The sequence below is a fragment of the Tamandua tetradactyla genome, chromosome 5, assembly GCF_023851605.1.
Source record: "Tamandua tetradactyla isolate mTamTet1 chromosome 5, mTamTet1.pri, whole genome shotgun sequence".
NCBI classification, from domain to species: domain Eukaryota; kingdom Metazoa; phylum Chordata; class Mammalia; order Pilosa; family Myrmecophagidae; genus Tamandua; species Tamandua tetradactyla.
The window spans coordinates 150,651,280-150,664,028 of record NC_135331.1 but is presented as its reverse complement, the minus strand read 5'-3'; the positions used below and the strand labels follow the sequence as shown (position 1 = coordinate 150,664,028).

Sequence of the window (12,749 nt, the reverse complement as noted above, 5' to 3'; positions counted from 1 at the left end):
ACCCGCGGAGGTTGCAACAACAGCAACAAAAAGTAAAAGGCACTTTACTTAAAGATACAGCTCATTTCACTGCCCGGGCTTGGTGCTTGGTGTGAGAGACGGCTTGCTTAGCCTCTGGATTCTAAAAGACCTCGAGGAGGGCAGCTAAGACACGAGTGGAAATTGGAAGCATTATTCTCGGATTTATTCTGCCCGGCGAAAACTAAGGTTGCTAAAAGCAGAACCCTCATAGCAGCTCCGCACTTCGGCTGCCATCCAGGTCCTCCTTCTCGTAGCAGCCGGCAAGCGCCAGGAGCTCAGAACCTGGAGGGAATCCTGGACCAGCAACCTGACTCCGCTCGGCGTGGATTGGCCGGCTCCCTGGGCTCCGCCCCCTCAGCCGGGGCGGCCTCTTCGCCGGGTCCCGCCCCCCAGCCCTGGGAATCGCCGTCTGGCAGGTCGGCTGCGCCTGCCACTCAGCCCGAGTGGCGGAGGCACTCTGCTCAGAGCCCCGCCCCCTCCCCCTAATTGATATTATTGGAGTGTGGAGCAAGCGGCCGGTCTGCAGTCGGAGACTTGCAGGCAGCAAACACGGTGCGAACGAACAGGAGGGAGAAAGGAAAAAAAAATTAAAAAGCTAAACGCGGAGCAGACGGCCAAGGACCGAGAAGGAGAATCGATGAGTGGGGCGCACTGACAAAACCACCACTTCGGAGCAATCAGCGAACATTTAAAAGGCTACGACTCAAGATAACTGAAACCTAAAATAAAACCTGCTCATGCACCATGGTTTTTCAAACTCGGCACCCTTCATGGATTATTTTATGTTACATCTGGCTGCTCCGCTTTGCACACACCGGGGAGGCGCAAGCTGCGAAGGAAGGTAAGGTGATAGAAAAGCAAAGTTTGTTCTGACTTATTTATTTAGCTGTCTACCTGCACGAGCCGGCTCGTCCTTCGGGCTGCGGGCCGCGCCTCCGGCGCTTAGCGACCCTCTCCCGCCGCTTCCCCGCGCCCCTCACGGTTGGGGTTGTTCCTGTCCCGCGCGGACAGCGAGCCCGGCTATTCCGAGATGCTTCCAGCCCGGCGCCCGGGATCGTTCGCCCGACGGGAATGGGGCTTCTGGCGTGGGCAGTCGGGAGGGCGTGAGAGGCAACAGAGAGCCGGGAGGGGGGGAGGGCGGGGGGGGGGGAGGGGGAGCGGCCGGCGAGCTAATTCTTAGGACCCCAGACGGGAAATCTCGCTCCCTATTGCCCTTTCCTCCTCTTCCTTCTCTCTGTTTGTCGCCGGTGGAGAGAGAGAGCTGTGGCCGAAGTTGGGTAGCAGAGACTGGGGAGTGCAGCCCCTGGTGTCCGGGACACCCCCGCCGGCAAGCGGTGGGAGTCCGGAGCCTTCTCGGGGCGGGGGTGGGGGTGGGGTGGGGGGGTCGCCGAGACCGGAGTGAGAGCCGAACGTTCTGGTTACTAATGAAGTCCTCACTGCGTCGGAGGTGGCGGCGCGGGCCTGCAGTTGGCGCTCGGCCGCCCGCGCGGAACAATAACGCCGCGGAGGTGAAGCCCGGCGGGCGGCGCGCGCCTCACGCGCGGGTCCGGGCGGTCGCGAGGGCAGCGGCAGCCCAGCGGGCTCGGCCGGACAGGGACACAGCAGGAGGATTGGGGCTGTGCAATTTGTGACGAGATGACGCTTGGGCGATCCAGAGACCTGAATCGTTTACCCCAAGGTCCGGCTGTTGAGTCCGAACGGCCAAACCTTGCTGAAAACCTGGACCCTGAGGGTTAGTTCTGGTTGGAGAGAGCGCAGCTTTCATTTGGCCAGCCAGATGCGTCTGCGTGTGGTTATTTATTATTATTTTTTCTTATCCTTTGAACCAGTGACAAGAGGTAAAATACCTTTCGGTGCCTGTAGTTGGAGCTGGGGAAAAATAAATCCTGTCAATGGAAATGTCTTGCTTCTGAGCAGTGTCACAGTCCACCTCATCCTCTCCTCCCCTCCAGCCCGCACCGCTCCTTGTCTTCAGGGCTGTATGTTTAAGGTTGCTTTTCAGAGATTTAAAAGCAGAATAATGACTTGTTCCCGAAGTGTGGAGGGTGGAGGAATCTGATATCAGATTTAGGTCATGGTGTTTACAGGGACGGGGATAAACGTCGACCCTCCCTTCATCTTTTCCTGAAAACTTAGCGATTTTAGTACTGCTTTTCTTTATTGTCGTCGTGCACGCTCTTCGTCCAGTTTCATTCATTCAGCCCCCACCCCTACCCCTCCCCGCCCCAACTCAAGGCCGTATCCTACTCCTTCATTCAGTGTGCCCTTCTGACCCGTTTCCACATCTGCACCCTGTGTGGAAGCTAACTCATTCAGAGAAAACCGTGACTCCGAGCTGACCGTTACGTCTTTGCAGATGAACACACGTCTGCTAGGAAGGCACATCCATGCTCGCCAAACACACGCACCAAATTTCCCCTGTCATGACACTAGCGATCAGAAACAATCGATCGTGAAACCTTGTACTGATCTGGAATAAGCGGGACCTGAGGAAAAGTTTGCACCACCGCGGCGAAGCCCCGCGAGCTAGCACACACGCAGACTCCGGCAGGAGTTTGAGCTATAAATAACTGCATCACTAGGGGGAGAGGTTCCTGCAGAATTCCTCCCTCGTTCGCCTCTGGGTGCAAGGTACGTGGAGAGGTTTCTGATTCTAGGTGCCCAGATTCTTTAAATGCAGAAGGGAAATGCTTAAAAGGAGGGCGGGGTGGCTTGCTCTGTGGCGGGCGGCTGGCGAGTCCGCCCGGCTTAGCCGTGGAGAAGCTGCCAGCGCGCAGCGATTGAGAGCTGACATTCGGGGAGCGAGCAAGCCCTGAGCTGGCCCGGGGCACCGTCGGCGCCCAGGGACAAGCGCCGGGAACCGCCTGGAGCAGGTGCCCACCCTCTGAAAGTGGGATGGAGGCAGATGGAGAAAGATGCGTAACCCCCTTCCTTCCCGTTCCCCACTCGCGTTCTCCAGGAGGTCAGGTCCCGCTGCTGGGAGCGCGGATAAAAGTCAGAGTCTGACGCTCGGAGGCAAAGTGCAGTTATTGCTTTTCCTCTACGTAAATTCCAATACCGCGGCCTCCACCGCCTCCTTTCCCTCAGAGGAGACGCCGCCCGAAAGCCTCTCCTCCCCTCCTGGATCCTTCTGGAGAAAGGGCGCCACCGGCTCCCAGGAGTGTCCAGGTCTGGCGGAAGCATTACGGTTCCGCGCCGCCGCCGCGCCCGTCTGGCAGCCCCCGCCCCGCCCCGCCCCGCCGACGGCCCCGCCCCGGTCCCAGGACGCCCGCTGCTGCCCTCGCGGCCCTAGGCTGGCGGACTCCCGGCGCGCCCTGCGTCTTGTCCCTCTCCCCACGCCCGGTCCGCGCCACGGGGTCTGGGGCCAGCGTCTGTGCGCCCAGCGACGGTGTCCGCTGCAAGGTTGCGCACCCTTAGGCGTGAAGAGAAGACAGCATTCGGGGTTCTGAGCGGGAAGAGGAAAGCGCGCACTTGAAGATTTATCTCCCGAATGGGAGGCGCCGAGTCAGACACAGTGATCACTTTACATCTGCTGCTGATTAAAAGCTCTGTGGCCGCTTTCTGATTTGTTTTTATTTGTTAGTTGGTATGTTTTTCTCTTAACTTGTTTGCCATCACGCCCGGCGAAGTTTCCTGGTTCCCATCCACAGGCTGTGCTGAAGGGTAACAGAATGAAAATAAAGAATGATCGCAGTACTTCTTTCCTCTTCAAAACAATACAAGAAGGTCACCTAGGTTTAAATTCTGGTTGCCTCTTGTCAATATAGACGAAAACCACCCCCCCCAAAAAAAGTCTCAAAAGAAGACTACCTGAAATCCATTGTTTCCTTCTGCGTGGTCTTCATTGTTATTTAAAATAAACTTTAAAAAAAATCACTTTATATAAATTCACCATACCAACGATTTAGTAATGCTTCAAGTGCGAAATGCAACAATACAAGTGTGTGCTTTTTGTCTAATTGAAAGGGAGTCAAATGTTTGTGATCAAGGTTTTCGCTGCCATAGTCTCCCTGAGAGTTTTAAGCGTAAAACAGTTTTGAAAAAATCCCCAACAAAACAACAATGTATCTACAGCTGTCTTCAGTTACTTTGACGAGTATGAACGAAGTTGAACACATAATCAACTGTTCCTTTGTTTTCTTAGCATAACAAATTTTCATTGCCCTTCAAATACACATTTTTCCTCCCAGTGATTTGAGTTGTTCAATATTAAAAGTCCATAGTCTAAATTTTAACGTTATACAGAGGTTGATATTAAGCATTTTTACATAAAAATATGTTCACGGCTATCTTTGGATAATTTATGTATTTGTTAAAATCTTTTAAGAGTCAGAAACAATTTTAAAGAGTGAAAACTTATATGTAACTCTGAAACCAGTTTTATCAAAGAGTGAGTGCTTTAGGAGGGTAATTGTCTTAAAAAAACAGTAAAATATATCAAATTGGGAAGTATTAATATGGGACATTCCAATGCATTCACTTATGTTAATACTACCAGGAACATTTATCACATGTTTTATAAATTATAAATATTAATTGAATTGAATTTTTGATAGCATAAAGTGGAATAAAACTCTTTTAAAAAGTCAGCAGAGTTTAAAACTGCCATCTTGAGAATTACCTAATGCGTTGAAATATTTAGAAATTAATTTAGAAATATTAAAAACAGATGTTTGACTAATCCATGAGCATATCTTGTAAATTTATAAGCAATTTATTTTTTCTCATCATAACATTGCTTAACATATTTTATCACTATTTTTAGTAAACTTTATTTTTGAGCAGTTTTAGGTTTTAGAAACATTACACAAAATGCAGAATTCCCCTCCCTACCCAGCCACTATTCTTGAATTTTTAAAGAACATTTTTATATTCATTTTGGCTTAAGGGAAGTTACTGTTAGTGGAAATTTTAAAAATAAATCCCACAAGGCCCTAGGAAATATTTGTGGCAGAATATTACAAATTATTAACAGTCTGGAGAGTAATATGGAGTTATACTTTATTATGTTCATGTTAGTAAATTTAATATTTGGAGCTTTCAATAGTTGATAAAACTCTTTATAATATATAATTATAGCATGATCACAATATGTCATTTTTACCCATATTTCCAAACTACAATGGAGTTTTACATTTATTTTAATATTTGTAATAAAATATATCACATATAATTGGTATTTTATCACCTTTTCCCCCCGAGAAAGTGAAAAATATAAATAACTATGTATCTTAAGTCATAGAGTGATAATTATATCAAAAATAGATTTGCTTTTATAAGTGTGTTTATATTTTTCATATAACATTTGGAAATACAACTTTCTTTTTCAGTACTACTGCTGGATTCTAAAGCACAACAAACAGAGTTAGAATGGATTTCCTCCCCACCTAATGGGGTAAGTACTTCACAAAAAAAAAACCAACTTTTACTTTTGAAAGTGAAAACCTACCACCCCTGAGGGAATTATTCACTTATTTCATTTTTAAACTAACTGTTTTAATTCCAAATATCTTGTTCAATATTTTGTTGTGTTTATAATGAGACACTGAGTTCTCTGGATATAGAAGGTATACTTAGAAGTTGAGAAAACAGCTTAAAAATGGCCTGTAACCATAACCTTTTGAGTTCCTTTTGTGTGTAGAATCATACTTCAGGTTCCAGGCAATAAATGCTAACTAATTGCCAGGAACATTCCTTTCACACACTCCCTTAAACCTCCTTAGTTGCTTTTTACTTCTGTAGTGTAATCACCAGGTAGGTTGTATGAAGTTATTAAAACAGTATGTAATCTGGCCTTTTTTAAAAACAGTTTTAGCCTCATTCAAATTATCCTTTAAAAGGTAACTAAAAATGTGATATGCTCAACATTTTGACATGAAATTTGCCATGAGATATTATTTGGGTCTCCATATTTTATCTCATGTGCTATCTGCTGTTATTAATCAGAAGTGATGGCAGAGCATTCTCATATTACAGCAAAAAGATCTGCTACAGTTAATATTTAGGAAAGTTGGCCAATGAAAATGTATCAGAATATAAGTAAACCCTAAAAAATGGTGAACATTTTGTTTCATATATCCAGGAAGATGTACTGTTAATTTAAATTTAATTCAATATCCATGTTTTCAGGTCTTATTTTAATTGTGAGAGGGCGCATTCTTCCTTCATTCCTTACTAAGGGAGAGACTTCCAAGAGAAGACTATACCCCATTACTTAAATTAATCTTCAACACAGTAAGAAATCTAGAGTCTAAAATAGCATGAAGTATGAGATGGGGTGTAAAAAGTGTAAAAAATCCTCTAAAGGGAAGAATATCTTAAAGGGATTTTGTGTATAAAAACAGCATCATAAAATCAACATGTCATGAACAAGAAATCAGTTTTTAAATACAAAATGTGTATGAGGCAGATGTGTTTAAAATAGTCATCTTTTTGACTAATTTTTGAGAATTTACTTAGAATCATATTGTAGTTATCTGTATTGGTCACACTAAATTTTGAACAAAGAACAAAAAATATTTTACAGATTAAATATGTATAAAAAGTATGCTGAGTTTGAGGTATGAATATAATACTTTTCTTGGAATTGAAGTAGTTTCCACGAGTAAATAATATACATTACAGAAAGAGTCACGATAAAAAATAGCACATCTTTCTTGTCACTGACTGTTGTAGCCCATTTTCTACCAACCATCAATTAAAACAAATATAGATAGAGGATGGTTTTCTCTCTGAGGAGAAGTAAACTGATATATGATTGCAGTATTTCATCCATGTTATCCACAAAATGGAAAAATTATGACTGTCAAATCATCCTGAGCTCAGATGGGCATTTCATCAGCCCAAAATATCTTGAATTAACAGTTAACCATATATAACTGTAGAAATAAACTGATATTAGAAAATGTTGATTGATAACATTTTCCATAGTTGAAGCAAATTGGGTTGCATGTGATTAAATAACTAACTGGAAATAAATGTTACTAAGATATAAGTTTCTAGAAAATATTTTATGATCGTACTATAAAAATGCAATATTTGAAATAAGACATTTCTTTCAATGGCATCATTTGTGGAAATGATTGCAGTCTCTTATAAATTGTGATAAAACAAGAATTGCATTAAATGCATTTATGTAGTCTCACTATTGATCTATCTATATAATCATTCTCTTCAGGAATAATTTTTAAAGAAAAATTAAAATTAAGATTAACTGGAATCTATAGACAGTAAAATTGATTTTTCATACAGAGAAGAAAATATTATAATTATTCTTGAAGTTAGAAAAAGGAATTCTTGATCTATTCCTTTAGAATTATTAGCCTTGGTTTCTTCACACTGGGGAATTGTTAATCGTTACTTGCTAAAAGTACCACATTTATCTTTGTAGGTCTTGATTCTGGGGGCAGATATCATTACTGAGTTTACTTCTTTTAATAGTTGCAGTGTGTTTAAGAAACCAAAATCTACCTGTCCAAATAGATGAATTTGGTATATTTGGCTGAGTGCCATTCAGACAAATAAAAGCAGCTAACTGAAATAAAGGGAAAATATATACACTGTTAACCAAACACAAACTCAAATCATGTTGAATAAAAACGGAACACGAAGATGGGTATTGTGCTCCATTTGAGATCTTTGATGTTATCAGGATTCATAATGAAACTAGTAAATATTCTATAACCATTACGCAAGAATTTTCTGTGACATGTGTATTACTAATTTGTCAGTGTTGTTAATTTTCTGAGAACCTGAACTTTAAAGTAGACTTTAATATTGTTTATAACATTTAAATAAATTGATATCTCATCAAGTTTTACAAATTTAACTTATTACCACATGCTTATTGTATTTTATTTTCCCATCAGTTTTTCTTGAGGCAATGGTTTAAATATTACATGCTGTATGCTGTACGACTTTGGACTTAAATACTAAAATATTTTTATATTTGAAATCTTTATTGGTGAAATGAATACAGTAAATGACAGTTTTACTATTAAACATATTAAATATAAAGAAGGACATTTTGTAATAGTGGTAATAAAGGATTTAAACAATTACACGCAGGATAACTGTTATTTTAGGACTTTAGGCTTATTAGGTGAAGTTTGTTTACTGATGAGCAAAATAAGTAGTATTATGTGTGGTTTAGTAATCTTTGGAAATGTAAATTCTACTAAACTTATTTTTGCCTTTTTTTGTGAAAATACATAATATGGATTTGTTTGTAGTATACATTCTATCAGCATATAAATGGACATTTTTAACATCTGATATTTTTTCTATTAGAGAACTTATTACTAAATATGATGCAGCATGCTGATTTACCATGTGCATTTGATTGTCGAAAGAATTTACTTATAAAGATGAATCACATTTTTATAAAAATTGCCTTGTAGTCATATGGCTTTATGTACAATATTTTACATAGAAATGCAATAAATAAATAGTCCTTTAAAATTTTGCTCCCATATATTTCATTTTGAAAAGATTGTAAGAGATATTCTGCATTTTAAATTCAACATGCTGAATGCTTTTATATTTCACAATACTCTTAGAATTTTCTTACTGGTGTTTTTAGATACTAAGTTTAAGTATTATGTGGATATTGAAAATGTCAACCAAATTATCACAAATTCTGCAATGTATCTGTGTGTCTGTCCTTTAAATGATAATTTAAATAATCATAAATTTTAGTCCATAAAAATTTATAATCTCAGTGAAGAATGTAGATATAAGAAAGCATATAAAAAGAAACACTAGTAAACCAGCAATCAGGTATTTGGCCAAATGAAGTATTTATTATATAGACAAACAATACAAGCTATCTAAATGATTTCTATACCACCAGGATGAAATTGAACTAGGAATCCTATATATATATCCTGTATGTTCTCTGGTTACAATGTTCGCTAGAGTGGGGATCAGTCTCTTTCAAAGATCCATATTTGTGATATACCAAAGTTTTCTCATGTGCTTTCAAGAACAAAATGCTATTTTTTTGCTAAATGACTGATGACCTTTTATTAATTTTGCAGTGGGAAGAAATTAGTGGCTTGGATGAGAACTATACCCCAATACGAACATACCAGGTGTGCCAGGTCATGGAACCCAACCAAAACAACTGGCTGCGGACTAACTGGATTTCGAAAGGAAATGCACAAAGGATTTTTGTAGAATTGAAGTTTACCCTGAGGGATTGTAACAGTCTTCCTGGAGTCCTGGGAACTTGCAAGGAAACCTTTAATTTGTACTATTATGAAACAGACTACGACACTGGCAGGAATATAAGAGAAAACCTATATGTAAAAATAGACACCATTGCTGCCGATGAAAGTTTTACACAGGGTGACCTTGGTGAAAGAAAGATGAAGCTTAATACTGAGGTGAGAGAGATTGGACCTTTGTCCAAAAAAGGATTCTATCTTGCCTTTCAGGATGTAGGGGCTTGCATAGCTTTGGTTTCTGTCAAAGTGTACTACAAGAAGTGCTGGTCCATTATTGAGAACTTAGCTATCTTTCCAGATACAGTGACTGGCTCAGAATTTTCCTCCTTAGTCGAGGTTCGAGGGACATGTGTCAGCAGCGCAGAGGAAGAGGCAGAAAATTCCCCCAGGATGCACTGTAGTGCGGAAGGAGAATGGTTAGTGCCTATTGGAAAGTGTATCTGCAAAGCAGGGTACCAGCAAAAAGGAGACACATGTGAACGTAAGTAATGTTTACTTTTAAAATTCCACTGTGCATTTTTTCAAATTTCAGTATCAAATGTTTTAAGTAGTAATAATTATTTGAACAAGTATATGTGCTCGACCAGTAACCCAATTCTTTAGGTCTCAAAGTCACCTTTGAACTTAACAGTGATTTCCCACAGTTATATCTGTGCTAAAGGTATGCAACAAGTATTGGTATTAATGATATTTTTGGAATTTGCTCTACACTTGATATGGAAGTCAATAGTTGTGCGTTACACTGTGAAGTTTAAGAGAGGAGATTGGTGGTGAACTTCAGCCTGAGAAGACTGAGGTAACATTGGTCAGAATTTAAAGGGAGGTAATTTCTCTTTTTAAGCCTCTATTATCTGGGCCTATGAATAGCAGAAAAGTAAGGGGATAAAAGGAATAATGACAAGCACTCTCATGGCAGGGCACATAGAAATACATTTATAAGCTTTTAGAATTATCTTTTCTAAATATTAAAACTTTGATTCAAAGTTGTCAAATTTCACTTAATAAATCTCTGAGATTGTTTCTGCCAAAGCCGTGTTTCTTTTCTGGACTAAATAGTAAAATGATTGTTTTTTCCGTTAAGTATGTTGTAATGGGCCTCAATTTTGTAGAAATGGGATATAGCAAAGTTTTAGTTATCTTAATACATCAGTAGGAAGTTTTATTTTTGTATTGAAACAATAATAGCATATGCATTAATAAACTTTTTCCTCTGTTTTGTAAAACTGGATTTTCTCTCAGGCAGCATTCTGTGGTCATAAAAATTGACCGGTATTTTTCTATTTAAAACTATGTCACAAGGACCTTCAGAATTAAGTGATATCTTTTCTCTTAGTTGGTATCCTGTAAAATATCTTATAATAACTTATATTTATGCATCCTTAACTTATAAAACGTAATGCTCTCCAAAAAAATAATTTTTATATTTTTGTACTCTTAAGACGGCAGTATAGTTTTATCTTAATATTTGCAGTTCTTAAGTAATTCAGAGGTGACTCTAGCTAATAATAATAATAGTTACTTCTTTTGATAACTTATTGCATGAAGACACTCTTTCTTGCATTTTACATATAGTAGCTTATTTAACAAGGTAGATATCATTACTGTTTTGGTTTTACACAATAGGAAATTGAGGCTATCAAGGGTAAATAGCTTGCTTGCACTTGCATGAGTAAGTAATGTCTTAGCTTAGATTAAAAAAAAAATAAGGCATTTTGAAACCAGAGTCTGGGCATTTAGCAATGATATTGCCCTGGTTTCTGTCATGAAACAAGGAAAAACCTAACTGATAGTACTCTGTTTCATTGCTGAACTTAAATGACACACCTCTGGTGGTTTTGACCTCCATATATTTCTGAATCACATCTGTTTCCTCATAGAATTCTCATTCTAGTAGAATATTTAAACAAGAAATATTAATTTAAAAATATTTATATCTGTGCTGTCCAGTTTGGTATCTACTAGCCACATGTAACTCTTTAGGTTTTGAAATGTGGCTGTTCTAAACTGAAATGTGCGGTAAGTGTAACATATGCACCCAATGGGTGTTGAAGTCTTTTTACAAGAAAACAAAGAATATAATGTATCTCCTTAATAGCTTTCCATGTTGATCCATATTGCAGTAACACATTTTGTATATAATGGGTGAAATAAAATATATTGTTTTAAAGTGGCTACTGGAAACTTAAAAATTACATATGTAGCTAACATGATATTTCTATCCCATAGCACTGATTTAGATGGGGTATCTGAGCAAGTTTTCTGGCCCTGTTTCAAGAGTTAAATACTTCACCTGGAGAGTTGCTAAGCATATAAATTTCCTATGACCCGGCATTTAATTATCAGCTACACAATAGCACACTCCACTAAGTGAACTTCAATGGAGACACTGTAGGTTCAGGTACCACTGGTCTGTTTAACAGCCTCGTTTGATACCTCTTGAAGGAACCAAACCAGTCCACCCACCGTCCTCTACCCCTGCCATCAATGGCAGAATTTCTAAGTGAGCAGAAAATGCTGTAGGTTCTATATTTAAAGAAACCAAAAACCGATGAAGATTTGCCACTACTAGTAGGCAGAATGCTATCTCATTGAGTAAGTACAGAAATATTCTTTGTGAACTAATTAATTCAATGAAGTACAGTGCTCTTATATATTAGAAGTTAGCAGTTACTTGAAAGTGATGGTGGATTTAACCTTTATAACTATTATTAAAAAATCAAGAGCACAGTATTAGACTTTACCTGTAAAAGCCATTATTTTAAGTAGTGTGCAGATCTTGATTGATATGAAAGTGAAATTTAAAACTTCTGCACAATAAAAATGGAAAATATAAGAAAGCAGGATACATATAAAATATGCAATTAAATTTGCCTGATAAAAGACTAAGAAATAAAGGTTCTACTCTTTTAAAATTTAATGATTTTAAAGAAAAGTGCAGTATTTTGGGGTTCATCTTGTGTAATTAAGTCAGATGATTTCTACATTTATATGTTAAGAAAAAGCAAATAGGAACTGTTTGAGTTCTTTACTTCAAAGTATAGAATTTAATAAGAAAAAGTAGTCTTTGACTGTTTGGGCTCTGTAAAAATACATTTAACATGAAGGAAAGATCCCAGTTTGTGATCAATCCAAATGAACAAAATAATCTCATAAAATGTGGTAATTTGAAAATTGCTCATATTCATTTATTTTGATTTGAGGAATTAAAACCATATTTGGTTACCAAAGTTATTGTCACCTGCAAAAATACACTAAGGTACTTAAAAATAAAGTGAAATTACTTCTCCATCATCCACATTAATTCTGTATTAGAATAGGTAAAATTAGGTATTAATAGTAAGAATTCATTTAAAAAAACAGCAAAAAGCAAACCTGACTAAAGAAGGTAGGATCCTTCTAATGATTCAACTGCAAGAGCTGTGCTTGTTGCTGTAAATCAAGTAAATTGTTTATGATGTAACTTTCTTAAATTTTAACCTTGGTTATTTTGACAAAGAAATT

General features: G+C 38.9%; 1 protein-coding gene across 1 annotated transcript in view; it reads left to right on the top strand.

The window, feature by feature from the left end:
- Positions 1–533: 533 nt before the first annotated feature.
- EPHA7 (EPH receptor A7) overlaps positions 534–12,749 on the top strand; it is a 182,835-nt gene continuing 170,619 nt past the window's right edge. Inside the window, 3 exon segments of the mRNA XM_077162427.1 lie at positions 534–862; positions 5,352–5,416; positions 9,060–9,729. Coding sequence (XP_077018542.1) covers positions 766–862; positions 5,352–5,416; positions 9,060–9,729 — 832 coding nt within the window. The 5' untranslated portion in view covers positions 534–765.